General features: G+C 39.9%; 1 protein-coding gene across 1 annotated transcript in view; it reads right to left on the minus strand.

Annotated features, from left to right (window-relative positions):
- NR3C2 (nuclear receptor subfamily 3 group C member 2) overlaps nt 1–25603 on the minus strand; it is a 418452-nt gene that overhangs the window by 118090 nt on the left and 274759 nt on the right. Inside the window, 1 exon segment of the mRNA XM_081544295.1 lies at nt 18630–18746. Within this exon segment, the coding sequence (XP_081400421.1) occupies nt 18630–18746 (117 nt within the window).

A 25603-nucleotide genomic window follows, 5' to 3' on the forward strand; every position in this document is an offset into this window, starting at 1 on the left:
ACAGAAGCAGAGGTAGAATGCATATAATACGGCTTTGAAGATGGAAGGGGGCCAGGAGCCCAGGAATGTGGGCAGCCTCCAGAAGCTGGAAGAGGCAAGGATATGAATTCTTTCCTTGAGCCTCCACCAAGGAACACTGGCTGCTGACACATTGATTGTAACTCAATGAGACCCATTTTTGACCTCTGACCTTCAGAACTGTAAGGTTCTGAATTTGCCTTGTTTTCAGCTTGCGTTGCTTTGTCACAGCAGCAAGAGGAAATCCATACACATAGGTGCACAGGTACTTCCTTCTTAGCCTTCCTATGTTTGGTGCAAATGAGAGGGCTTTGTTGTGCCTGAAAAAGGGAGCTGTGTTGCTCAAACCACCAAGAGGGAGTTGGCAGAAACTGTCCATAGCACTGAACCAGAAAGAGGAGTCAGGATGGAGAAATCACTGACCATGGGGTGGGCACGGCAGAGCAGGTGGCAGGACAAGGCACCCAGAACGATGCCCAGAAGTGGCTAAGAACCTTCCAAAGAGCAGGGGAGCAGGTAGAAGCAGAGAGGAAAGTGTATGTGGGGGAGTTGAGGCAAATCAGCATTGCGTACACTGCTTTATGATGAGCCATGGGATCTCGTTCCTTCTGAATTTCAAATAGCCTAAGGAGATGTAGATTTCTTTCTTTTTAAATAAGTCAAATATATTGAGAAAAATCGACCTACTGGAAAAGAAAGCCTGTTTGGGAACAGAGCAGTTAGTTGGCCTTAGAGTAAATGAATCAAGTCAAGCCAAGCTCTTTTAACTTTTATTTTGAACCTGTTTTCAATTCCAGAGTATTGCAATAAAGTCTTTTATATCAGATTTAGCACCTGATAAGAAAATTTCTTTAACCACAAAACAGCTGGAAAGCCAACAACAGTGTCAGCACTAATATTATCTGGAAAAGTTGAATGATGTGGCCCAAACCAACTCTACTGAGTAAGGACAGGTAAGTGGGTCAAGAGGTTATTTACTGTGAAGAACAAACACTGTGCAGAGACTCTCGCGGGCTTAGGAGACACCAGATACGCAGAGGTGTCCTTCCAACCCACTGACCACGGTGTGAGAGAAGACCACCATGGTGGGGCCTGAGAATACGAATGTGGGGGGTGAGGTGCAAGCCCAGCTTCCTTCTCTCCTCTCCTGCCTCTCACAGTGGATACAGATGTCTACACATGTCGGGGGTGTGTCCAGGTGGGAGCAGAGCAGAAGTGTGGTGACACAGGGTGGCATTTCTAAATGTGTTCCTCCTCTTGTAACAAATCATAAACCTCACCAGAGACCCCTCTTCCCCCCTCCGTTTCCATCCTGGGATTATTCTCACCTTCTCTTTCTTACCTCACTTTTGTCTCCCCAATATGCAAAGTCAGAACCATTGTTTCAGTACCTTTCTCTGGGGGTGGTTTAGCGGGGGGGGGGGGGGGGGGGGCTTCCCAGGTGGTGCTGATGGTAAAGAACCTTCCTGCCTATGCAGGAGACACAAGAGATGAGGGTTCAATCCCTGGCTTGGGAAGATCTGCTGGAATAGGAAATGGCAACCCGCTTCAGTATTCTTGCCTGGAAAATTCCATGGACAGAGGAGCCTGGTGAGCTATAGTCGACGGGGTCACACACAACTGAGCGACTGAGCACACACACAGCTCTCTGGGGATAAGGAACCTACCTTCATATTTGAGTTCTGAAGAATATGCCCCATGGATGTGCAGCGTTTAAACGTGCAGCTTATCAAATATGTTTAAAGTTACTGCTTGGTAAGGCATAAAACTAGAAAAGTTAGTGGACTAAAAGCTAACATGGCCCTTTGTAAGTTTTTTCTGGCAAGAAAATTCAAATATAGTAAGTTAAAATATTTTTAGGGGCCTTCTCCTGATGAAGAAATATTTACCAGAGGCCAGTTAGTGATTTACTTGAGAAAAAAAGAAATAACATGAAATAGGGAAAACAATTAAAGGGCTTAAAAAAATGAAACCAGTGAAAGGGTTTTCTTATCCTAAGAAAAATGCTCCCAATGTTATAGCAAGCTCTCGAATAGTCATTCTCTGCTCTGGTGAGATGATGTACAATGTCTAGAGTTTTATAAAGGAAAGATGCTGCCTATGCTCCATCTAGATTTACTGCATGAGAGTCTCCAGGCACAGGGCATCGTGAGCGCATTTACAACAAAGACCTGACATGCTAGAGAGGGTGCAGAGAAAAGGGAACCCTCTTACACTATTGGTGGGACTGTGAGTTGGTGCAGCCACTGTGGAAACAGTATGGAGTTTTCTCAAAAAATTAAAAACAGCTGCCACATGATCCAGCAATGCCATTCCTGGGCTTGGTTCTATCTAAACCAAAACTATAATTCAAAAAAATGCACGCACATTTATGTTCACAGCAGCACTGTTTACAGTAGCCAAGACATGGAAGCAACCTAAATGTTTGACACACGAATGGATGAAGAAGATGTAGTACACACACACACACACACACACACACACACACACATACACACATATATGCAGTGGAATATTACTCTGCCATAAAGAGAATGAAATAATGCCATTTGTAGCAACATGGATAGACCTATAGATTATCATACTAAGTGAAGTAAGTCAGAAAAAGACAAATACTGTACGGTATCACTTATATATGGAATCTAAAATATGGCACAAACGAACTTATCTATAAAACAGAAACAGACTCATAGACAGAAAATACATTTGTGGTTGCCAAGGGGCAGGCGGAGGTTGGGGAGTGAAGGATTAAGACTTTGGGGTTAACAGATGCAAACTATTATACACAGAACAGACAAACAAGGTCCTACTGTATAGCACAGGGAACTATATTCAGTGTGTGTGCTGTGTGCTCAGTTGCTTCAGTCGTGTCCAACCCTTTGCAACCCCACGCACTGTAGCCCACCAGGCTCCTCTCTCCATGGGATTCTCCAGGCAAGAATACTGGAGTGGGTTGTCATGCCCTCCTGCAGGGGATCTTCCCCATCCAGGGATTGAACTCACGTCTCTTATGTCTCCTGCATTGGCAGCTGGGGTCTTTACCACTAGCGCCACCTTAGCTTCCCAGGTAAAGAAGCTGGCTGCCAATGCAGGAGATGCAAGGGACACAAGTTTTGATCCCTGGGTTAGGAAGATCCCTGGAGAAGGGCATGACAACCCACTCCAGTATTCTTGCCTGGAGAATCCCATGGTCAGAGAAGCCTGGCAGGTTACAGCTCACAGGGTCACAAAGAGTCGAATGCGACTGAGCACACACACAGACACACACACACACACTAAAAGTATATAGAATATTCTGTGACAAATTATAATGAAAAAGAATATGAAGAAGAATGCATATATGTATATAACTGAATCACTTTGCTATACAGCAGAAATACAACACTGTAGCTCAACTATACTTCAATTAAATAAATTTTAAAAAATAAAACAAAGACTTGAAGATGAGTTGGAGAGGCGGCGAGAACTGAGAACAGCAGCCCCACAGGACTGCTGACTGTACAGTCTTCCTAATTCCCATCATTCTTACAAGTAACCTTTAGAAATTGGCCTAAAATTTCTAATCTGACTCAACTTTATCTAAAAATATGAGTATTTACAAATGTAAAAGTGTTTTTAAAGTTTTGGCTTTAAAAATGTAAAAACTGAGCTAATTAACATATGCAAATGTTTCTAAGTAATTAACATGAAACTCCTGTCACTTACATGGCAAATGAAGATGTAACTGTTGGAAGCTTCACTAGTGAATTAGTCTAATTTTAGAATGAAGAACGGTTTGGTTTGAAGATTGATAGACTAAGAAAACTGTATGTTGTAAGAAATCTTCAATTATAAAAAGTTTACAAAATTGCTCATCAAGGTGTCTCTCAGTTTCTCCAGTGGTGCTGAAGTGAGTCCTGAAGAGTTTCCAGGGGGACAGAGAGGTGTTGGGGCGGGTCAAGAACTGAAAGGAGATGTCAGGAGGTGGGCTGGTGCCAAACGGCTCCCAAGCCAGGTCACAGCCTAGCTTCACAGGTGTTTCTTAGTGTCTGTTCCAAGAGATACATTAATTCTTTTGTCTTCAGCTTTCTTTATAGTCCAACTCTCATATCCATACATGACCACTGGAAAAACCACAGCCTTGACTAGACGGACCATTGTTGGCAAAGTAATGTCTCTGCTTTTTAATATGCTGTCTAGGTTGGTCATAACTTTCCTTCCAAGGAGTAAGTGTCTTTTAATTTCCTGGCTGCAATCACCATCTGCAGTGATTTTGGAGCCCACAAAAATAAAGGCTGAAACTGTTTCCATTGTTTCCCCATCTATTTCCCATGAAGTGACGGGACCGGATGCCATGATCTTAGGTTTCTGAATGTTGAGCTTTAAGCCAACTTTTTCACTCTCCTCTTTCACTTTCATCAAGAGGCTTTTTAGTTCCTCTTCACTTTCTGCCATAAGGGTGGTGTCATCTGCATATCTGTGGTTATTGATATTTCTCCCGGCAATCTTGACTCCAGCTTGTGCTTTTTCCAGTCCAGCATTTCTCATGATGTACTCTGCATATAAGTTAAATAAGCAGGGTGACAATATACAGCCTTGATGTACTCCTTTTCCTATTTGGACTGCAAGGAGATCCAACCAGTCCATCCTAAAGGAGATCAGTCCTGGGTGTTCATTGGAAGGACTGATGTTGAAGCTGAAACTCCAATACTTTGGCCACCTCATGCGAAGAGCTGACTCATTGGAAAAGACCCTGATGCTGGGAAAGATTGGGGGCAGGAGGAGAAGGGGACGACAGAGGATGAGATGGGTGGATGGCATCACTGATGCGATGGACATGGGCTTGGGTAGACTCCGGGAGTTGGTGATGGACAAGGAGGCCTGGCGTGCTGCGATTCATGGGGTCACAGAGAGTCGGACACGACTGAGCGACTGAACTGACTGACAAGTGATACAAAAGACAGAAAATGCATGCATTCCAAAGACACCAACCAGGACTGCCTCAATCATCCCCAGGCTAGAAATGATTTAAAAATCTCTGTGTGTTTGTGTGTTCAGTCATGTCTGATTCTTTGCGACCCCATGGACTGTAGCCTGCTATGCTCCCCTGTCCATAGGATTCTCCAGGCAAGAATACTGGAATGGGTTGCCATTCGATTCTCCAGGGGATCTTCCAGACTCACAGATCAAAGCTGCATCTCTTGCAGACTGATTCTTTACCACTGGAGCTACCTGGTAAGCCCTAAAAATCTCTAAGATGGCCAGAAACTGTAAGTTAAGTTGTATTCAATTTTTGGTAAGAACGGGAAGGGTTGATTTTCACAGTCCTAGTTCAGAGCACCAACATCAAATGAAGAATCCGTCTATGGATGGATGCTGAGGTCGGAATGGAGGTGATCTGCAGGTAGGGAGAAGCGTGGGTCTTCTGATTTCATGATGCAGAACCACTCCTTTCCAGATGATGTCCCACACAAGTGTCAGTTCATGCCATAGGACCATTTGATCATTTCGATGCACAAAGCATGCAACCAGGATAAACGCCCTCCTCTCCAAATATTGAGGGACAGAGTCAGAGAAAGCCACCCTGACATGCCAATACTTTACGTGATAAAAGTCAGGAGGCTGACACTACTCTACAGCAAGGAGAAAGACCTGTTGTGGGCCGTTATCAACACAGAGGGTGCTCTTAAGTACAGCGCTGTAAATTTCTAATGCTTATCTGGCACATAATAAGTTTCTTCTTTCTTAGAGATTAGCCCTTTCAAAAAAAGGCTGGTGCCTGCCTTCACCTGGCTACACTGGCAATATCACGGAGAACATATGGAATTTAGGAGGCATGCAATGGATATTTGCTGGATGAAGAATCAATGGATGGATTCATCAGAGATGCACTTTGTTTTGGCCATGTAGCATGAGGGATCTTAGTTCCCTGACCAGGGATTGAACCTGTGCCCCGTGCATTGGGAGTATGGAGCCTTACCCACTGGAGCCAGGAAGTCCCAGAGGTACACTTTTTGAATACTATGATCCCTTTCTATATAGGCTAGATTAATTTTAATATAAAAATAATTAAGTGATAGCAGAATAACTGCTTATCTTCATCACTATTTAAACATACTTTACATCATTATGCTCTCAAAACAAATATTGTATAAAACACCTGAAGGAGGAATACAGAACAATTACATTTTGGAATTTCTTGTTTTCATGACCTAACTCAGCAACTGGTTTTACATTGTTGTTGACAGATCTCCTTTTCAAAATAATGAAGCAGCACATTCAGAAGAAACTTTTTATTAGCTCTGCTAGTTCAGGTTTTAAGAGCCTCTTCATCAAAATGTAAATCATTATTTTTTATTTAGCCAGTCTTGGCTCTTCTTCCACCTTCATTTCCTCAATTTAGTACAAAGAACTTTCTCTTTCCTTTATTAATCACTGTAATGCCTATGTATTTTATGACTTGATAAATCAATAAAAATATTTTCAAAATCTGTTAGAATTGCATTAGCTGTTAAAAGGTATGCTATCTATCCCAGAAAAATCATCATCTACGATATTAAATATCATACTTACTTATTCCTGAAGACTGAGGGGCTGTTTTCTGTTTTTTAATTTATTGAAGTATAGCTAAGTGACAGTGTTGTGTTAATTTCTGCTGTATAGCAGAGTGATTCAGTTATACACACACATATACATTCTTTTTCACGTTCTTTTCCATTATGGTTTATCACAAGATATGAAGGATTGGTTTTCTAATAGTTACATATTAAGTGGTTGAATGGCTTTCTGTATATCTTAGAGGTAAGAACAGAGACTTTACTGGAATATAAGTAGGTGAAGAGGGGAGAAGAGGATATTTATCAAGAGCCAACAAGTTGCAGGTCACTGGTCTCTAAGATTTTTCCAATGAAAGAAAAAAGACTAAGTTATATTCCTTAATGTGCATATCTGTAAATTGAAAGTAAATGAAATCAATGATTGTAACTTTGAGAAATCAGAGTCTGTGAGGTAGATGATACCTACAGAATAGGTGGGACTTTACCTAGCATGATAGTTCAGCTCATTCTAACATGACTGAGTGCAGACAACCTATGACGCTTGGTTTTAAGTGTATTGTCCCTCTTTCCAAATTACCTCTACCCCTACTCTCCCAAGAGCCCAGAGCTCACCCAAAATTCTACAGCCTGGCATTTAGGGGCAGAGAATAGTTCAGACTTAGAGAGGTATTCTATAAGACAATACCCATCTTACACATTGAATGATTTAAAAAAATTAAGATTTATTTATGCTTTTTGTGTTATGTCTTGGTTTGTGTGTTTTCAAAGAAGCCATGTCAAAAAGTCTTAAACTCCAAAATAAAGCCCTAGCAGTTCTGTTCCAAGAAGCATGCTGCTGCTAAGTCGCTTCAGTCGTGTCTGACCCTGTGCGACCCCATAGACGGCAGCCCACTAGGCTCCGCCGTCCCTAGGATTCCCAAGGCAAGAACACTGGAGTGGGTTGCCATTTACTTCTCCAGTGCGTGAAAGTGAAAGTGAAAGTGAAGTCGCTCAGTCATGTCAGACTCTTAGCAACACCCTGGACTACAGCCTACCAGGCTCCTCTGTCCATGGGATTTTCCAGGCAAGAGTACTGGAGTGGGTTGCCATTGCCTTCTCCGTCCAAGAAGCATAGAAAGCTATTATTTCGTTCTGTCCATCAGTTTTCTAAAAATGGACACTTTTTACTTCTAAATATATAGATAGCTCAGAATAAATTCAGGGTGTTGGAAAAAGTGCTATGGTTTAAGAGACACTCCACAATGGAGAGGTAACTGTAATGGCTGGGATTCTGCATTGCAGCCACAGTACCCGGATCGCTAGCTACACTTGCAGTACCTTTTTGAAAAATGGCATCAAAAGGCTCCTTGTCGCAGGCTGTCATGCCCTGCACCATAGCGACCTGTACCTGGCCATGCCAGGCTGGGCAAGGTGGGGCAGCAGAGTCAAAGGCCGCTATCTGTCTTCATCTCACTCCAGGGGAAGCTCTGTTCTGTGTGGTGACCAACCAGTTGGCCTGGCCTTCTTTGGGGAATTTTGAACACAAAAGACTCAGGTGACAATGAAGCTGACAGACAGAGAGAAGGCAGTAAGTAGAAACAGGGGCAGCGAAATAAAAAAAAAAAGCAAACGAGGGAGGGAGGAGAGAGCGTGGCAGAAAGAAGCTGGTAAAAAAGGGGAAAAAATCCAAGAGAAAAAGTTCTAAAAACTGGAAACCTATTGTCTCCTAAACGACATCCTCATATTTCCCAAAGACTAAACGTGAAACTAGCAATATTTTTATAATAAAACTCCATCATCTGCGGTAACTCGAAAGAGTGTTAACAATAATATAAAACACCCTGAACAAAACAAAAACAGAACAAAATCTCCACTATTTTACCACAGAGTTATGAAAACAACTGTGTATTACAGAAAATATGGGTGAGTGTGTGAAACTGCAGGGCTTCGGTAGACCAGCTTAAAGAGACCTGTATATCCGAGATGCTTCTTAGAAGGACAGTTCTGACTCAGACCTACTGAAACCACCAACATAAGATACCCTGGACCCCAAAGGCAGACAGGGTAAGCTCTCAGGCCCACTGGCCTGTAAGTATGACTGGGATGATGACCTACTAGGACAGAATACAAATGAAAAAGGAAATGAAAGCAAAAATGGGCATCTGGGCTTCCCAAGTGGTACTCATGGTAAAGAACCCACTTGCCAATGCAGGAGACATAAGAGACAAGGGTTCAGCTCCTGGGTTGGGAAGATCCCCTGGAGAAGGATGTGGCAACCCACTCCAGTATTCTTGCCTGGAGAATCCCATGGACAGTGGGCTACAGTCCATGGGATCTCAAGAGAGTCACAGACATGACGGAAGTGACTGAGCACACATGTATACCCAGTGGAAGGTTTCCAACATCCCTGGATTTTATATTTAAAAAGACCCAAGATAAGTAACCTGGAGAAGGCAATGGCACCCCACTCCAGTACTCTTGCCTGGAGAATCCCATGGATGGAGGAGCCTGGTAGGCTACAGTCCATGGGGTCGCTAAGAGTCGGACACGACTGAGCGACTTCACTTTCCCTTTTCCCTTTCATGCACTGGAGAAGGAAATGGCAACCCACTCCAGTATTCTTGCCTGGAGAATCCCGGGGACGGCGGAGCCTGGTGGGCTGCCGTCTATGGGGTCGCACAGAGTCGGACACGACTGAAGCGACTTAGCAGCAAGATAAGTAACCTACTTGGGTAAGCACAACAAGGCTCAAGTGAGCACCTACAAGTATATATATTCTTGGGCGGGATGAGCATTTACATTGAATGTCTGTATTGCTTCCGTTCTAAGACACTATCAATCACAAAATAAGACATCAATTTCCCCCCCTTTTGCTTAGCTTTGATGTTTTTCTTTCCTTTCTAAAAATTTTTTATTTTATATTGGATTTACCATGTTGTGCTAGTTTCAAGTATACAGCAAAATGATTTAGTTATACATATACATAAGTCTATTCTTTTTCAGATTCCAATTTAATTAGAGTTTTGAAGGGAACTAATAAAAATTAAATGTACATATTGGTTACAAATTGTAACCACAACACTTAAAAACCTACAAGAAAAAAATGCTGTAGATTTGAAGAAATAGAGTAAATCTTGAAATGCTGCTTGTCTCAGAACTGGTCCTAAACTCTCCTTTGGAAATTTCACAAGGTAAAAATACCAGCTGTTTAATTCAAGTTGTATTACTATGACAATGAATAAGGCTTAACTCACATATGAAGGTTCAGAAACCATACTTTCAGTGATTTATAGAAATGTGTCATTTTTCTCTCCACTTTCCTGCTCAAAAGTCCCACTGAAATTCTTACTGTTTACAAGCAAGAGGAACGGAAAGGGGAAAAAACCTAAGGAATGGTATTTCTTCATAAAACTCAGTACACTTGGGCTTTCTAAACTCCTACAGATTACTGCCTATCCGGCCTCAGGAGACCCTTCAAGATACAAAAATTGTTTTTCTTATTGGATTTTGGATATTACACCTTCTCTCTCACTGGCACTGATCCTGTGATTTCTCTCCCCAGACCTGCAGTGTGTGTGAATTTCGCAGGTGACCAGATGAGCTAGTTGGAGCAAGCCGCTGGCAGATAAAGCCAATTTTCCTCAAGTAAAAAGCTCTCTCTCTGGACCTCCCATGTCAGTCATGGTTCTGTCATTCTTTGGTCTCTGGGTCTTTTGTTTTTCACTCACTTTTCTGAGCATTTCCCAGCGGAAGACTTACTGATGTCTCTAGGTTTGTTTGTTTTTTCCTCCTTTTTTACCTCCTTCCTATTTGTCACTCTGTATGTCGAATTCTTTACCTCTTCTGCTCAGTAGCACAATTAATCTTGTTTCCCTTCTTTCTAGTTCAAAACTGTGAATGCTATTTTTAAAACAGTTTATTACAGAACATGTTCATCAGGATTGATAAACTCGAAAAGAGACAAGAAAAACCTTATCTTCACTTTACTTCATAAATATAAGCACTTTTCGTATCCTTCCATTTCCTCCTGGTCTCCTGACTCACGCAAATCTTTTCCTATAGAGCTGTAATCACATAATAGGAACCTAAATCATTTTGCATTCTCATTTTTCATTATTACTTTTGTGCAGAAAGTATTCTATTTTGTTATGAATTTTCATAACCATAATTTTATTGCCTGATTAATATTGCATTATGTGGATGGATTTGAATTTAAATATTTTCCTCTCTCTGGTTCCATTCTCATCAGGAATATAAGAGTATCCGTTTCTTTGAATAGTTTCCAGAATTAACCTCACGTCTCCCTTCCTTTCTCACCTAGCTGCTTTCTTTCCAGCCTTCAGAAAAGCAACCATGAGATCTGCTCTTGCTACTGCTCCCTGTGTCTGAGGGTCTTTTCTCTTTTCACATGACATGTTCCATTCCAAGAGGAAAAGGTGGACCTGAGACGGCAACCCTTTAAAGGCTCCTGCTCAACCAAGTAAAATGATGGATGCAGGTAGCCTTGGACGTAAATTGAAAACAGAAACAGGACTATTCTGTGATCTGTGAAATTTACATTTTTAGAGCTCCAGGAAGCAAGATTTGAATATTTTAGAGTCTTCATTAAAGGAATATGAAACTGGGCTTTAGCATAGATGATGAAAAATGAATCAGGGTGGTGGCTTGAAAAAAAGAGGAAAGACAACTGCATTAGAATCCTTAGGTTGCATTTCTCAAGTCTCTGATGATATCATCCTGGATTCCAAGTTCCTCATCTGTGAGTGGAGGACCGGGAGAGAAAACCCTCCAAGATCCCCTCTATCTTCTACAGCCAGAGTGCAGTCACGTTAGAAACGCCCAAGGGGCTCATTCCTGGTCTGAGGGCCATGGAGCCTTAATGCTGTGCTTTATATATTTTAGGGGCAGCTCGAAAACACGCACATAAATCATCCTCTTTAGATGACTAGCAGTAAAAGCCAAGTGATGGATTTCTTAGGAGAAGGCTATGTAAAACAGTAAATTCTCATGGAACCAGAACCACACCTTTTTGAGATCTACTCTTAGGGGCTAAAGAAGACTGTGCGGCCCAGCCTGGGGGCAGAAAAACTGTTATTTTCCTTTCCATTTCTCTGTTGATATTCTTACATCTTCTTCGATTCTCCGTTGCATGCAGCGTAAACATCACCAGGATTTTAAAGAAAAGGGATGGAGCTTGTAATAAGAGGAAGGAAGAGGATCCAGAGAAAGGGGAAGAGGCACATTTAATGGCTTTGGTTTCTGATAAATATAAACCTACTCATTCTTCCTCCTTCCTTCCACTTTCTAACTGAGAGGCTGTTTGGGGACATGGTTAGGATTACATGCTAACCAGCTGATAGGATATAAGAAAAAGAAATTCTGAAGTACTGTGAATTGTCAGTGTCTTTAGAAGTGTGTTACAAAGTGTTAGTCACTCAATCGTTTCCGACTCTTTGTGACCCCATGGACTGTAGCCCACCAGCCTCCTCTGTCCATGGAATTCTTTAGGCAAGAATACTGGAGTGGGTAGCCACACCCTTCCCCAGGGGATCTTTCTGACCCAGGGGTAGAACCCCAATCTCCTGCATTGCAAGCAGATTCTTTACCATCTGAGCCACAAGGGAAGCCCTGTCTTTAGAAGGGGAATGACTAATTTTGTTCCTGGGGTCACAATCATCCACTAAAGAAAGTGTCTTCCAAGTATTATATGAGGTTGCATCTGCCTTATCTCCCAAGAGAGGTAACAGGAAAGAAGGGTGAATAAAGAGAGACCCGGCAGGCCTGCTCTGCTGGGAAAACAGAGGTGAGATTGGAACATGTATAATAGGTTTTTATTTAATTCACGTATTTCATTTAAAAAACTGCTTCATACTAAAAGATTAAACTTTTTTATCTATTTTGTTATTTATCTATTAAACTTTTTAATCTATTTTATCTATGTAATACTATTTTATAGTGTTATCTCTTTTAAAATAATGAAATTGTTTGCATTTCTTTTTGCCCACATTGAGACAGAAAGCAAGGCTTCTAAATAAGTAACAAAAGAAAAATGACAATGTATGTTACATCAACCGGGTAATTAGTAAAAGTTACTTATTTAACCCAGGAACCAGAAGGAGTTATATTATAACTTGAACCTAAAGAAAGTACTACTCTTATGAATATTAATTTCCACTTTAACTATTTTCGACTCACGACTTTGAATGACCTCAGTATTCAAGGTAAGCTTTTTCTCTAGGGAAATGTTTTACTGAAATCCATAAAACCTATCCTGCATATATACAGAAACCAACAACAAAGCTAGGTGAATCTGAACTGTGTCCTGTGCCAAGCCTCACTTAGAGACCATCACAGACACAAGTAAGAAGCCTGGTGCCACAGCTGCCATTAATAGATAAGCAGGGCTATTTTTAAATGTCAGTCTATAAACAGTGGACCCATGTCATACAGAAGAGCAATGCTGCATATGAGCTCTTGTGCCAGGAACAGAGATTTCAGTTCTGGTGCTGCCACTCCCTGGCGCTGCGGCCTTGGGCCAGCTCTTCAACTGCTGTGGGCCTCTATGAACTCACTTCTTAGGAAGTCCAAAAGGGAGGGGATATATGTATATGTATGGCTGATTCATTTTGTTGTACTGTAAAAACTAACACAACATTGTAAAGCAACTATACTCCAATGAAAATCAATTTAAAAATAAAATAAAATGGACAGATTAATAGTATGGTCACATAATGTTATGTGAGGTTTGACACATATAAAGGGCTTAGGAGAATGCTCACAACACAGAACCCTTAAAAATGCCAGTTAATCATGCATTCACTCAACAAACAACTACTGAACACCTACTTTTTGCCAGGCACTGTTTAAGTCACTGGTGATAAAGCAATGAACAAAACAGACCAAAATTCTCCCTCTGATGGAATAGATATTCTAGCAGAAAATATCTCACAGTTAAGTAGCTTACAATTATTTACTATTACTGGTAAACCACTGGGTTCCAATGCCACCCAGGGGATACTTAGCAAAGTTTGGAAATATTTAAGATTGTCACACTGAGGGAGCAGGGACCGCTAGACTGGCATCTGATAGGTAGTGATGAAGGATACTGATAAACATCCTACAGCACACAGATGGACCCCACAACAAAAATCAGTGATGTGCCGTGCTAAGTCGCTCAGTCGTGTCCAACTCTCTGCAACCCCATGGACTGTGCCCTGCTAGACTCCTCTGTCCATGGGGATTCTCCAGGCAAGAATACTGGAGTGGGCTGCCATGCCCTCCTCCAGGGGATCTTCCCAATCCACAGATCGAACCCAGGTCTCCTGCATTGAAAGCGAATTCTTTACCACCTGAGCCACCAGGGAAGCCCAAGAATACTGGAGTGGGTGGCCTATCCCTTCTCCAGGGGGTCTTCCCAACCCAGGACTCAAACCATGGGGTCTCCTGCATTGCAGGTGGATTCTGAACCAGCTGAGGTATCAGGGAAGCCCAACAAAGATCTATCTGGCCCCAAATGTCAAGAGAGCAGAGACTGAGAAACTCTGTTCTAGAGGTAATGTACAGACTCAGTTAATCCTTAACACAGCCCTATAAGATATGGATTATAAGTATCGCTATTTCATAACATTTTATAGTAACCAATGGTAATGGTATTTAAAAAAAATTTTTTTTGATGTGGACCATTTTTAAAGTCTTTATTGAATTTGTTACAATACTGCTTCATTTTTATATTTTGTTTTTTTGGCCCTGAGGCAAATAGGATCTTAGCTCGCCCACCAGGGATCTAAGCTGCACACCCAGCATTGGAAGGCAAAGTTTTAACCACTGGACCCCCAGGAAGTCCCAGTATTGGTAAAGGGTGATTGTTTTATAAAGGGTGATTATACAGTATTGACACTAAAGTGTGTACGTGTGTGTGTGTATATATGTATATATGTATATAGTGCATGCTAAGTCACTTCAGTTGTGTCTGACTCTCTTTGCAACCCTATGGACTACATATACTGCCAAGCTCCTCTGTCCATGGGATTCTCCAGACAAGAATACTGGAGAGGGTTGCCATGTCCTCCTCCAGGGGATCTTCCTGACCTAGGGATCGAACCTGCGTCTCTTATGTCTCCTGCATCAGCAGGAGGGTTCTTTACCCCTAGCACCACCTGGGAAGCCCCATATGCATACATATATGGAATATGTAAATGTTAATATATAAGATGAAATAGTTACATAAAAATTACATAGGGATATACACACACTTCAGCAGTGTGTGCACTTAAGCTCAGATGGCAGATTTTACAAAAACTGACTTTGAGTTCATTTTCTGACCCGTAGCTGTACCCTGGTGCCATTTAGATTTTAAATTACTGATATCTTGCCAGATTCTCACTCATGCCTTCAGAAGGTGATCTTTTGCACCACATTTGCATTGATTGGGATGTTAGACAAGAGAGCAGAAACTCCAGACCAGGAGTCCAGAGATCCAAGATGTAGCTTCATCGTTTCACTGGCCGTGGCATCTTGGAGCAAGTTTCTTAATTTCCCTGGACATCACCAACACATGGGGCAGTCATGTCCCTCAGATCATGCGTGAAAGCGCTATGGGATGTGCAGTGAGTGACCACTCCAGCGACATGTACTGAGTGGTCACTCTACACTGACTGACTGACTTCTCACTACAGCCTGGGAGGTAGGTATGCTGATCAAGGCGAGCTGAAGGAAACAGCGGCATGGAAAGGTGGCAGCCTGCCTTTGAGGTTACAGGTCAGGAAGCGGCAGATCAAGGGTTCTCACCAGGCGGTGTGGCTCCAGGGCCTGCCCTCTGGACCAGCGTGGGCTGCTCTGGCTGAGTTCAGGACACCCAGGATGCTCTCACAGGAGCAGTCCCAGTTGGCCCCAGCTCATCCTCCTCTTGATTCCCAAGGGCTGTCCTGCTCCACGTGCAGCCACGTTCCTCCCCAGGCCTAGTCAGCCAGTTGCTTCATTCATCAAAGCAAAGAGTGAAGTCTCTTTGTCTTTTTATTTATTGGAATATAATTGCTTTACAATGTTGTATTAATATCTGCTGTACAATGGAGTGAATCAGCTATATGTATCCATGTATCCCCTCCCTCTTGAGCCTCCCGTCCACCATCCTTGCCATTCTATCCATCTGTGTCATCACAGAGCACTGAGTTGAGCTTCCTGTGCTATACAACATGTTCCCACTAGCTACCTATTTCACACACAATGGTGTATATGTTGTTGTTGCTGTTCAGTTGCCCAGTTGGGTCCGACTCTTTGCGACCCCATCGGCTATAGCATGCCAGGCTGCCCTGTCTCTCCCCATCTCCCAAAGTTTGCCCAATTTCATGTCTATTGCATCGGTGATGCCATCCAGCCATCTCATCCTCTGATGCCCTCTTCTCCTTCTGTCCTCAATCTTTCACAGCATCTGGGACTTTTCCAACAAGTTGGCTCTTTGTATCAGGTGGCTAAAATACTGGAGCTTCAGCTTCAGCATCAATCTTCCCAATGAGTATTCAGGGTTGATTTCTTTTAAGATTGACTGGTTTGATCTCCTTGCTGTCCAAGGGACTCTCAGGAGTCTTCTCCAACACCACAGTTCGAAGACATCAATTCTATGTTGCTCTGCCTTCTTTATGGTCCAGCTCTCAGAACCACACATGACCACGGGGAAGACCATAGCCTTGACTATATGGAGATTATGTATACACGTCAATCCTAATCTCCCAATTTGTCCCACACTCCCCTTTCCCATGTGTCCACACGTCTGTTATTCATGTCTGCATCTCTATTCCTGCCCTGCAAATAGGTTCATCTGTACCAAAAAGACATATGTACCCAAACGTTCACTGCAGCACTATTAAAGCCAGGACATGGAAGCAAGCTAAATGTCCATCAACAGATGAATGGATAAAAAAAGACGTGGTACATATATATAATAGGGTATTACTCAGTCATAAAAAGGAATGAAATTGGGTCATTTGTTGTGATATGGATGGACCTAGAGTCTGTCACATAGAGAGAATTCAGAAGGAGAAAGACAAATATCATATACTAACGCATATCTATGGAATCTAGAAAAATGTGCTTCTTTTTTGGATTACTTTCTTTTAAGTAGGTAACTGGAGTACACAATAGACACATTAATCCAATACAAAATTCAAAAGTGCAGAAGAATAGACAGTGACAATTGATTTTCCTTCCTATCCTTGTCTCCCAGCTATCCGCTCCTTTCTACTAAGCTAAGCACCATTTCTGGCTTCTGGTACATCATTCCAGAAATGTGCTATACAATATATATACTATTTTTTGAAAGCAGATATACAACGTGTAATATACAAATCATACTATTTTGCAACCTGATTTTTTCACTGAAGAGTATTTTTGATAATCAGTCCATATAAAGCTCCCTTTATTCTTATTAGTGTCTGAAGAGTATTCTTCAATTTATTTAATCAATTTTGAACAGATAAATAGTGTATGTCTGATATTTAACAAGGCTACACTGGACATATTATGCATATAACACTTTTTACATTGCAAGAACATACTTAGGATAAATTCCTAAAAGTGGAATTGGTGAGTCAAAAGGTATGTGCCTTTTAACATTTAATTGAAATAGCTAAATTGCTCTCCATAGGGGTTATATCAATTTCTACTTCCACCTAAAATGCACAAGATTAACATTTATTTTCACTTTTATTTCTATACTCAAACAATATATTAGAAAAATGTTTTCTCTTCACCATTTGTAAGAAATTATATCTCACATTTTAAATTTATATTTCTCTTACTGGTATTAGATTGAGAATATTTTCATGTATTTCAAGAACCAACTGCATTTCTTTTATTATTCTTTTACCTGTGAATATTTTAATCATATTCTTATTCTCCTCATTCTCATTTTCCTAATGAGTTGGTTTCTTTAACTTATGGAATTACAGAAGTGCTTTATCTATGTGAGAAATAAACCCTTTGTCTAGAAACTGAAAGTATTTTCCCCCAGTTTATCTGTCTTTGTGGTGATATTTGATTTGTAAGTAGGGTTTATCTTCTCAATCTTTTCTCTTTTAGCTTCTGGGTTTATTTCATACTTAAAAAGTATAAAATAATATTCCACTTGCAGAATACTAAAAAAATCCTTTAGTACTTCTGTGTTATATTTCAAAGTTTAAATCTTTGAAAGAGCAGAATTTATGTTGGAGGATCGTAAGAATTCGGATTTAACTTTCTTGTTTCCTAGTTGTCACAATAATTCCTATCAAGTAATCTATCCCTTCCCCACTGATCTAAAATGCCAACTTTATTATAAACAAACTTTTCACATTATTTGAATTCACTTCTTGACTTTCTGCTGACCTGACAATCAATAAACAAATACATAGACCATTTTAATTACTGTAGCTGTCACATGCTTTACCATGTGGCAGAGCTAGTTGCCATCATTATATACTCCATTTCCAGAATTTTGCTGGCTGTTCTTTAAGAACTTAGAATCACCAAGTGATATTTTTGTTAGACTTATGTTATATTCATTAATTAACTTAGAGAAAACTGATACCTTCAGGATGTTGAATCTTCCCATCCATGGACATTGTATACTTCTGTGTTACAAGTCTTTACCTCCCCCACTCTTTTGGTGAACTTCTATAACATTTAAAACATTTTTTTTTATACAGTCTTCCTTTACTACATTTACTCCTAGAGTTAGCAATATATTCCTATCTGGCTAATGTCAGCACAAATAGGTCTTATTTCTAAACAGAAATGGTAATAAAAACTATTAGCTACAGTTTTGTACAAAATGTCATTCATTTTTGTTTTGGTTTTGTTTATGCACCCAGTTCTTGAACCCTTAGCAAACTCAAGAGTTGAAAACTTCACTATGACCAGAGCCACATAACATACTTGTTTTTAACTCCTTCTAAGAAATATTTTTCTCCTAAAATGTTTTAGCATGAATATAGAACTTTATATAGATTTTTAAAAATCTTTGCTTCATGTTATCTTCACCTTCAATTTTGGGAGTACATTGAGTCTAGTAGTGTTACATTACATATTAACAGTTCTTTTTAAACTAATACCCACAGACCTTACCTCCTAAATTCATTCCAGCTTGAAGACACTTCTGAAGTCTGCAGGCAGGACAATTCTTCCGTCGAATCTTATCAATTATGCAGTCATTTCTTCCCGCACACAAATAGTTGTGTTGCCCTGAATAAAATAATAAAGAATAATTGTTAAAATAAAGACTATTTTATTAACATAAAATACTAATATGTATAATCAGATAACGAAACATCCTCTTTCATGCTTTAAAATCTCTTTGTCAAAAAAATAGAAGAGAAACATGATCTGCAAATACTATAGGCACAGGAATGGTCAGCTGAATACAGGTGAGACTTTAGGTTGCAGATGATAAGCTTAAAAATATGTTTACTTCCAACAGGTTTCCAAAGAAATAGAGCTGCACTCCCCGTTTGAATTTATTGGCATGCGCCCTTTCAGGAGATGGTGCACATTTCATCCAGACATCACCCAGCACCAAAGTAAACAAAGGTCTTGCTTCAGCTTTTTTAAAAAGTGTACTTTATTGAAGTATAGTTGATTTACAATGTTGTGTTAGTTTTAAGTGTACAGCAAAGTGATTCAGCTGTAAATCTATATACATTCTTTTCACAATCTTTTCTATTATGGTTTATCACAGGATACTGCATACAGTTCTCTGTGCTGTGCAGTAGACTTTGTTGTTCATCCTTCCTACATTTACTAGTTTACATCTGCTCATCCCAAACTCCCAACTGCTGCTGCTGTTTAGCTTCTCTGCCTGCTCCCATTCATACATGTCATTTCAATGGGAAGACTTTCAAACCATTTAACTAGAAACGTAGAACAATTTCATTTTGCAAGTCAAACTGGGACCAAAATAATTCAGATGTGGAATATGCTTGGAGAGTGGCATCTACTGGCAAAATGCTAAGCTGTACCCTAGCTCTATCATTCATGTACATATCCAAATTAATACACAATATTTACTGAACCTCTACTAGAGATCAGCTCCGTTAGAGACAGCAATGAAAAAGACAGACCAAAAGTCTCCGCTCTTGTGACCTTTTAATGAGGGAAAGAGAGTCAACAGACAAGTAATTAGGTACAATGGTCAACTGCTGGACAGTAATAGGTGCTCAGGAGGAAAATGAAGGCAAGGGCATAGAACGCGGTGGAGGTGAGGAGGGTGTTGACATTTCAGAAAGAATGAAGGGAAAACCCCATTGGAAAGCAATTTTAAAATAAAGGGCTGAAGAAAAGGAAGGTACTAACTGTGTGGACATCTTGGGGAGAGAATACGGTAGGGCAGAGGGAAAAGCAAACAAGGGCTGACGGGGCAGGAGGACACCTGGCGTGTTTAAGGAACAGCCAAGTGTGAAAGGTGGAAAGAATCAGTGAACATTACGAGGAGATGAGGAAAAAGAGCTAACCTCAGTCAGACCATGTAAGGCTGTGTAAATCATGTTCAAGACGTCGACTCAGTGAGATGGGAAACCACTGGTTTCGAGGGCTTTGAGATGAGAAATGACTTGATGTGATTCTTGTTTAATAGGATTGTTCTGGCCACTGTGTAAGAAACCGACTGAAATGGACTAAGGACAGAATCAGAGGGAATGGGTAGCAGGCTGTCCCTATACTTGAGGGGAAGATGACGGGGGAGTAGCGATGAGAGGCGGTCAGGTCCAAGATACACTCTGAAGGTAGAGCTGCTAGAATTTGCCGCGAGATCTGAGGACAAGGGGATCTAAAGAAGCATTAAGATTCTTGGGCTGAACAAATAGAAAAATGGAACTGCTGTAAATTAAAATGAGGCAGACAGTTAAGAGCCATGGCTTAGGGGGAACTACTCTGGCTTGGCCTTGGACATGCTAAGCTTGAGACACCTGAGAGGTATGTCAGTGGAAGCATGGGGCAGGGTGGGGGGACAGTTAGATACAGAGACCTGCTGGAGAGGTCTGGGCCGAAGATGTAATCAGTTTGTGGTCATTATTTTAAGCCATGAGACTGGATGAGATCAAATGGAGACTGGAAAGGGAAGAGGTGTGAGGACTGAGTCATGGGTCTCTGAAACATGCAGACTAAGCAAGCAAACGGAGTCTCACTGATGACTGTAAAGCAGGAAACAGGCTCTAAAACCCCCCTTCAACCCAGTACCATCACATTCCCTTGGTTGATAATTACTAAGTAAATTACAGGAAGTACTCAATAAATATAATGTGTATTGCTAATGGTATTAAAATAATTTAATCTAGAGCTCATTCTCTGTAACATTATGGTAAATTTTAGTAATGATGATCACAATAAAAGAACAGTAATAGAATAGGGAAATCTATCAAAGGGAAGAAATGAAACTCCATCATTATAATAATCTAATGACTTCTTAAAAAAATGAGAGGCTCTTAGTCACTATAGGTAGGTGTAGATAATTACACAAAGGCAATCAATACCCACAGGAAAGACTAGAACCGATTAATATAACATTTCACAATGCTGCACAATATCTTAAGAAGTTACCATAAAAATGAAATTTTAAGACCTATTATAGCACTATTTTATTTGTCTTTCAACAACTGTACGACATAGGTAAGGCAGTTATTACTGCTATTGTTCACAAGAAGAAACTCATGCTAGAATTGATCAAGTAACGTCCCCAAAAGGTGGAACTGGAAGCAGAATTTGGACAATGCTGTGTCTCAAGGTCAGAGTCTTTTCTAAATGTCGATTTTGAAATATAATTTATTGGTGGTCCAACAGGTTGCTGAATGCTCTTTGGAAAGAATAAGCAAAGGAACATTATTTGAAGGAGGCATACTTTACTTTATCACCCAGTACTTCCACTGGCAATCAGCATTATGTGCCTTTTCTCATGGTGTGAAACTAAAGACAAATTCAGAAATTTCATCTCTAATGTACACTGAATTGAATAAACTTCAATGTCCAAAGAAATAACTAAATGTAACTTTGGTTTCAATTCAACAATTATTTATTGGGAACCTATTATGTGTGCAAGGCCATAAAATATTTGCATAAGGGGCTGGGGTGGTCTATGGTTCCTTCCATTTCTGAGAATCCATGATAAAATATGACAAAGTCTCTCAGCTGTAAGCATACAATAATGCACAAGAAATGACCACTGCCCAATGCATACACTAGAAAACTTCCCTTTCTGGGTGTTCAAAAACAGACTTCTAAGAGTTAGGATTATACTATGGGGATTTCTTTTTAATGAACACCTTTAAAAAATTCATGTTACTGTCAGAGCTGCAAAAAATGTCCTTCCACATACACGGAATTATTGTATCTGGTTTCTACCAGACAGTAGAAACCAGAAATTGGTCACAATCACCAATTAATCTCCCATCCAAACAGGATGGGAGAGTTTAAAGGCCAGCTGTGGGGATGTCATACTAGTTATATCTGTCATTGATATTTTTAAATCTGTAAACATGAAAGATTTGAATAACACCTACACAAATAGGCAATATGTGCCCTGTCCGTTAATCTATATTGATAAAATAAACAAACAAAAAACAACAATGAAAATAAGAGAATGCATTTAGAAAACTTAAAAAACTTTTGATCATGTCTTTTAAAAAACACTGTGCTCTCCTGGTATAAAAATAGCTAATCCAGAATAAGTCATAACCGAGGCTTTTGAAGGTAAGTAATTTTCTACTACAACGTTAACATAGGCCGGACAGTGGAGGCTTTGAATGACAAGTTAAGAAACTCATTTTATTCAGCAGGTGATGAGATTCTTGCTTACAGGATGTGAAGTCCAGAGCTGCATTTTAGAAACATCAATCGGAAGGCTATGTCTTAAGTAGGTAGAACAGAAGTAGCAGACACTACTGCTTTCAACTGAAGGTTCTCTGAGATGGCCTCTCTGTAAGCTAATAGCTCTATTTTATCAGAATATATAGCCACAGGAATAATCCTATGGATGAAAAATGTTAGTGGTAAAGGAAAGTGGTAAAAGATTTCTCATTCCACTTACATGTCCTTAGGGGAAGAATTTCAGTTTTAGTAGTAGAATAACTTGAATCAGATAAACTTCCTATAGAGGACAATTTTAACTGTCCACAAAAGGGGAGAAAAAAGATGTGAAGGCACTGGGGAGCAGCCAAAAGCAAGCAGAAGCTAGAAGAAGCCTGACTGTAGAACAAAAAGCCCACCATAGACGGACTCATGTTTGAATGGGTTTTCTTCCTGAGGGTCTTGGACTCTCATGTCCTTCCGTGGAGGCTGAATGGAAACCAAGCAAAGTCCTAATTGCTAGAGAAGGCAGAGAACAGGCTTTGGAATGTTGTAAATGCGTGCATGCTTGTTCAGTCGCTTCAGTCATGTCTGACTGTTTGTGACCTATGGACTGTAGCCCAACAGGCTCCTCTGTCCATGGGATTCTCCAGGCAAGAATCCTGGAGTGGGTTGCCATTTCCTCCTCCAGGGATCTTCCTGACCCAGGGATCGAACCCGCATCTCTTATGTCTCCTGAATTACAGGCAGACTCTTTACTGCTGAGTCACCAGGGAAACTCCTTTGGGACTTTAGGAACAGCTCAAAACTGAGAAGGGCTTCCCAGGTGGCTCAGTGGTGAAGAATCTGCTTGCCAAGCAGGAGACATGGGTTTGATCCCTGGGTCAGGAAGATCCCCTGGAGAAGGAAATGGCAACCCACTCCAGTATTCTTGCCTGGGAAATCCTGTGGGCAGAGGAGCCTGGTAGGGCTACAGTCCATGGGGTCGCAAAGAGTCACACATGACTGAGCAACCAAACCACAAAAACTGAAGAAGGATAGACAGTCCAGAAAGGAGGGGATATCTTGAGGTGCAGATGTATTAACTCCTCTCAAATTTTCAGCTGACCTCTGAATTGAGCGTGAGACTCCAAAGAGTCAAAGGGTGAAAGACTTTCATGCATGAAACAGTTGAGCAGGGTATTTTAGCTACTATCAATCACAAGGAGAAAGAGTTTGAATCTCACTAAATTAGAAGGACTCAATCTTTCCATTTCCTTAGGCTTTCCATTGAAATTCTAGAAGGTCCCTGCCTTAGGAGGAAATAATGTATCTTAGGATTAAGGCATTAATTTTAGGGTTAAAGGTATAACAAAAACAGACCATTCCTAAAAAAGCATACAGTAGAGGCCCTGTAAGTTCAAAATGATCTGTCAGTAGTTTGATTACTAGAATAAAACTCAATACTTTTCAGAGAAATATAACAGAACCTGGAGTCTCCAGAATGTCTAGAATACAATAATAATTACTAGAAAAGTACAAACCAGAGTCAACAGAAAACTGAGTCAGGAGAAAGAGACTCACAGATGACCTATAGTGTGAAACTAGCAGATAAGGATTTTTAAATTGATATTTTAGACAACACAAGAAAATATGAAAAGAAAAAAAGAAAGAAATGGAAACTCTCAGAAGAGAGTTGGAAACTCTCTATAAACTCTCTATAAAAAGAAATTGAAGTCAAAGAACTATAAAATATACTATTGAGGACAAAACATTTTGGGTTGAAATTAACAATATACTGGACACAAAAATCAGTGAAATTAAAGAAATATAAATAGAATCATAAAATTAAAGCACAAAGAGAAAAAAATTAAAAGATAAAAGAATAAGGTATTTGTAGCCTATGCAGTAGCATTAAGTAATTTAATATACTTGTAGTAGGAGTCTCAGAAAGAATGCAGAGAATAGGTCAGAAAATAATATACGAAAATTTCCAAATTGACTAAAACAACAACTTTAGCAAATGCCCCAAGAGATAAATACAAAGAAAAACACTAAGGTACAACATAGTTAAATTGCTGAAAAACAAATATAAAAGATTTTAAAAGCAGCCAGAACAAAGCAAAAAAAAATTACAGTGTGTAAAGGGGAATAAAGGTAAGAGTGAAAACTGATTCTTTATAACAATCAAGGCCAGATAACAACATACAATTATCTTTGAATTCAGTAGCACCAGTGGAAACATTCCTCAAAATGAAGGTAAAATAAAGACATTTTTGGATAAACTAAAGCTAAAAGAACTGGCTGATAACAGAATCACATTATAAGAAATAAAAAAGGAAGTTCTATGCTAAAGGGAAATGATATCAGAGAGAAATTTGAAATCTGGATGTATGGGAAAGAACTAGAAATGACAGACAGCTAAATTTTAGAGAAATTTTCTTTCTTTTCTTAAATTAAAAAGTCAAATGACTGTTTAAAACAAAGTAAATGTGTATTATGGGATTTATAAAATGCATATAAATAAAATATCTAAAAACATAGCACAAAGTATAGGAAAAGATATAAATGAAATTTTAGTGCTCTAATTTTTCTTACATTGTACTTGAAATGGCATAAATTATTCAGGGTAGACTATGATAAGTTAAGAGTACATCTTGTAACCCCTCAAGCAATAATTTTCTTGCCCTGAGCAAGCAGCATCAGCATTACCTAATAATTTATCAGAAATTAAAATCCATAAGCCTAATTTCAGACTCACTAGCTCAGAAATTTTGGAGTGGGACCTAGAAATCTGTGTTTTATGAAACCCTTCATATGATTCTGATGTATATTAACGTTTGAGAAATACTGTCATAAGCAGCCAGTAGAATAAAAACATTAAGTGTAGTTTAAGGGACAATAAAGATATAAAATGACATACTAAAAATACTCAATCCAGAAAGGACAGAAAAGAAAAAACATAGGAACAAGTAAAGTAGGAAACACAAAGAAAACAAACACGAAGATAAGAGAGAGAAGTTCAAGTACAGAAAGACACACTAAATGTAAACGGCTCAAACACTCCAGGCAAAAGTCAAAGATGGCAGAATGAATTTTTTAAAACAGACAGTACTTAAGTGTGTGTTATGATGCACTTTAAATAGAAAGGTACATATAGGGTGAATGTTAAAAAATGGAAAACATATTTACAATGAAAAAATGTAAGCATAAGAAAACTGATGTGGCTACATTAAAGTCAGACAAAGTAGACTTCAAGAGAAAAGTATCACAAAAGATAAAAACTA

This window comes from Giraffa tippelskirchi, chromosome 11 (genome assembly GCF_054371585.1).
Source record: "Giraffa tippelskirchi isolate mGirTip1 chromosome 11, T2T-mGirTip1v1.2.pri, whole genome shotgun sequence".
In the NCBI taxonomy this organism is placed as follows: domain Eukaryota; kingdom Metazoa; phylum Chordata; class Mammalia; order Artiodactyla; family Giraffidae; genus Giraffa; species Giraffa tippelskirchi.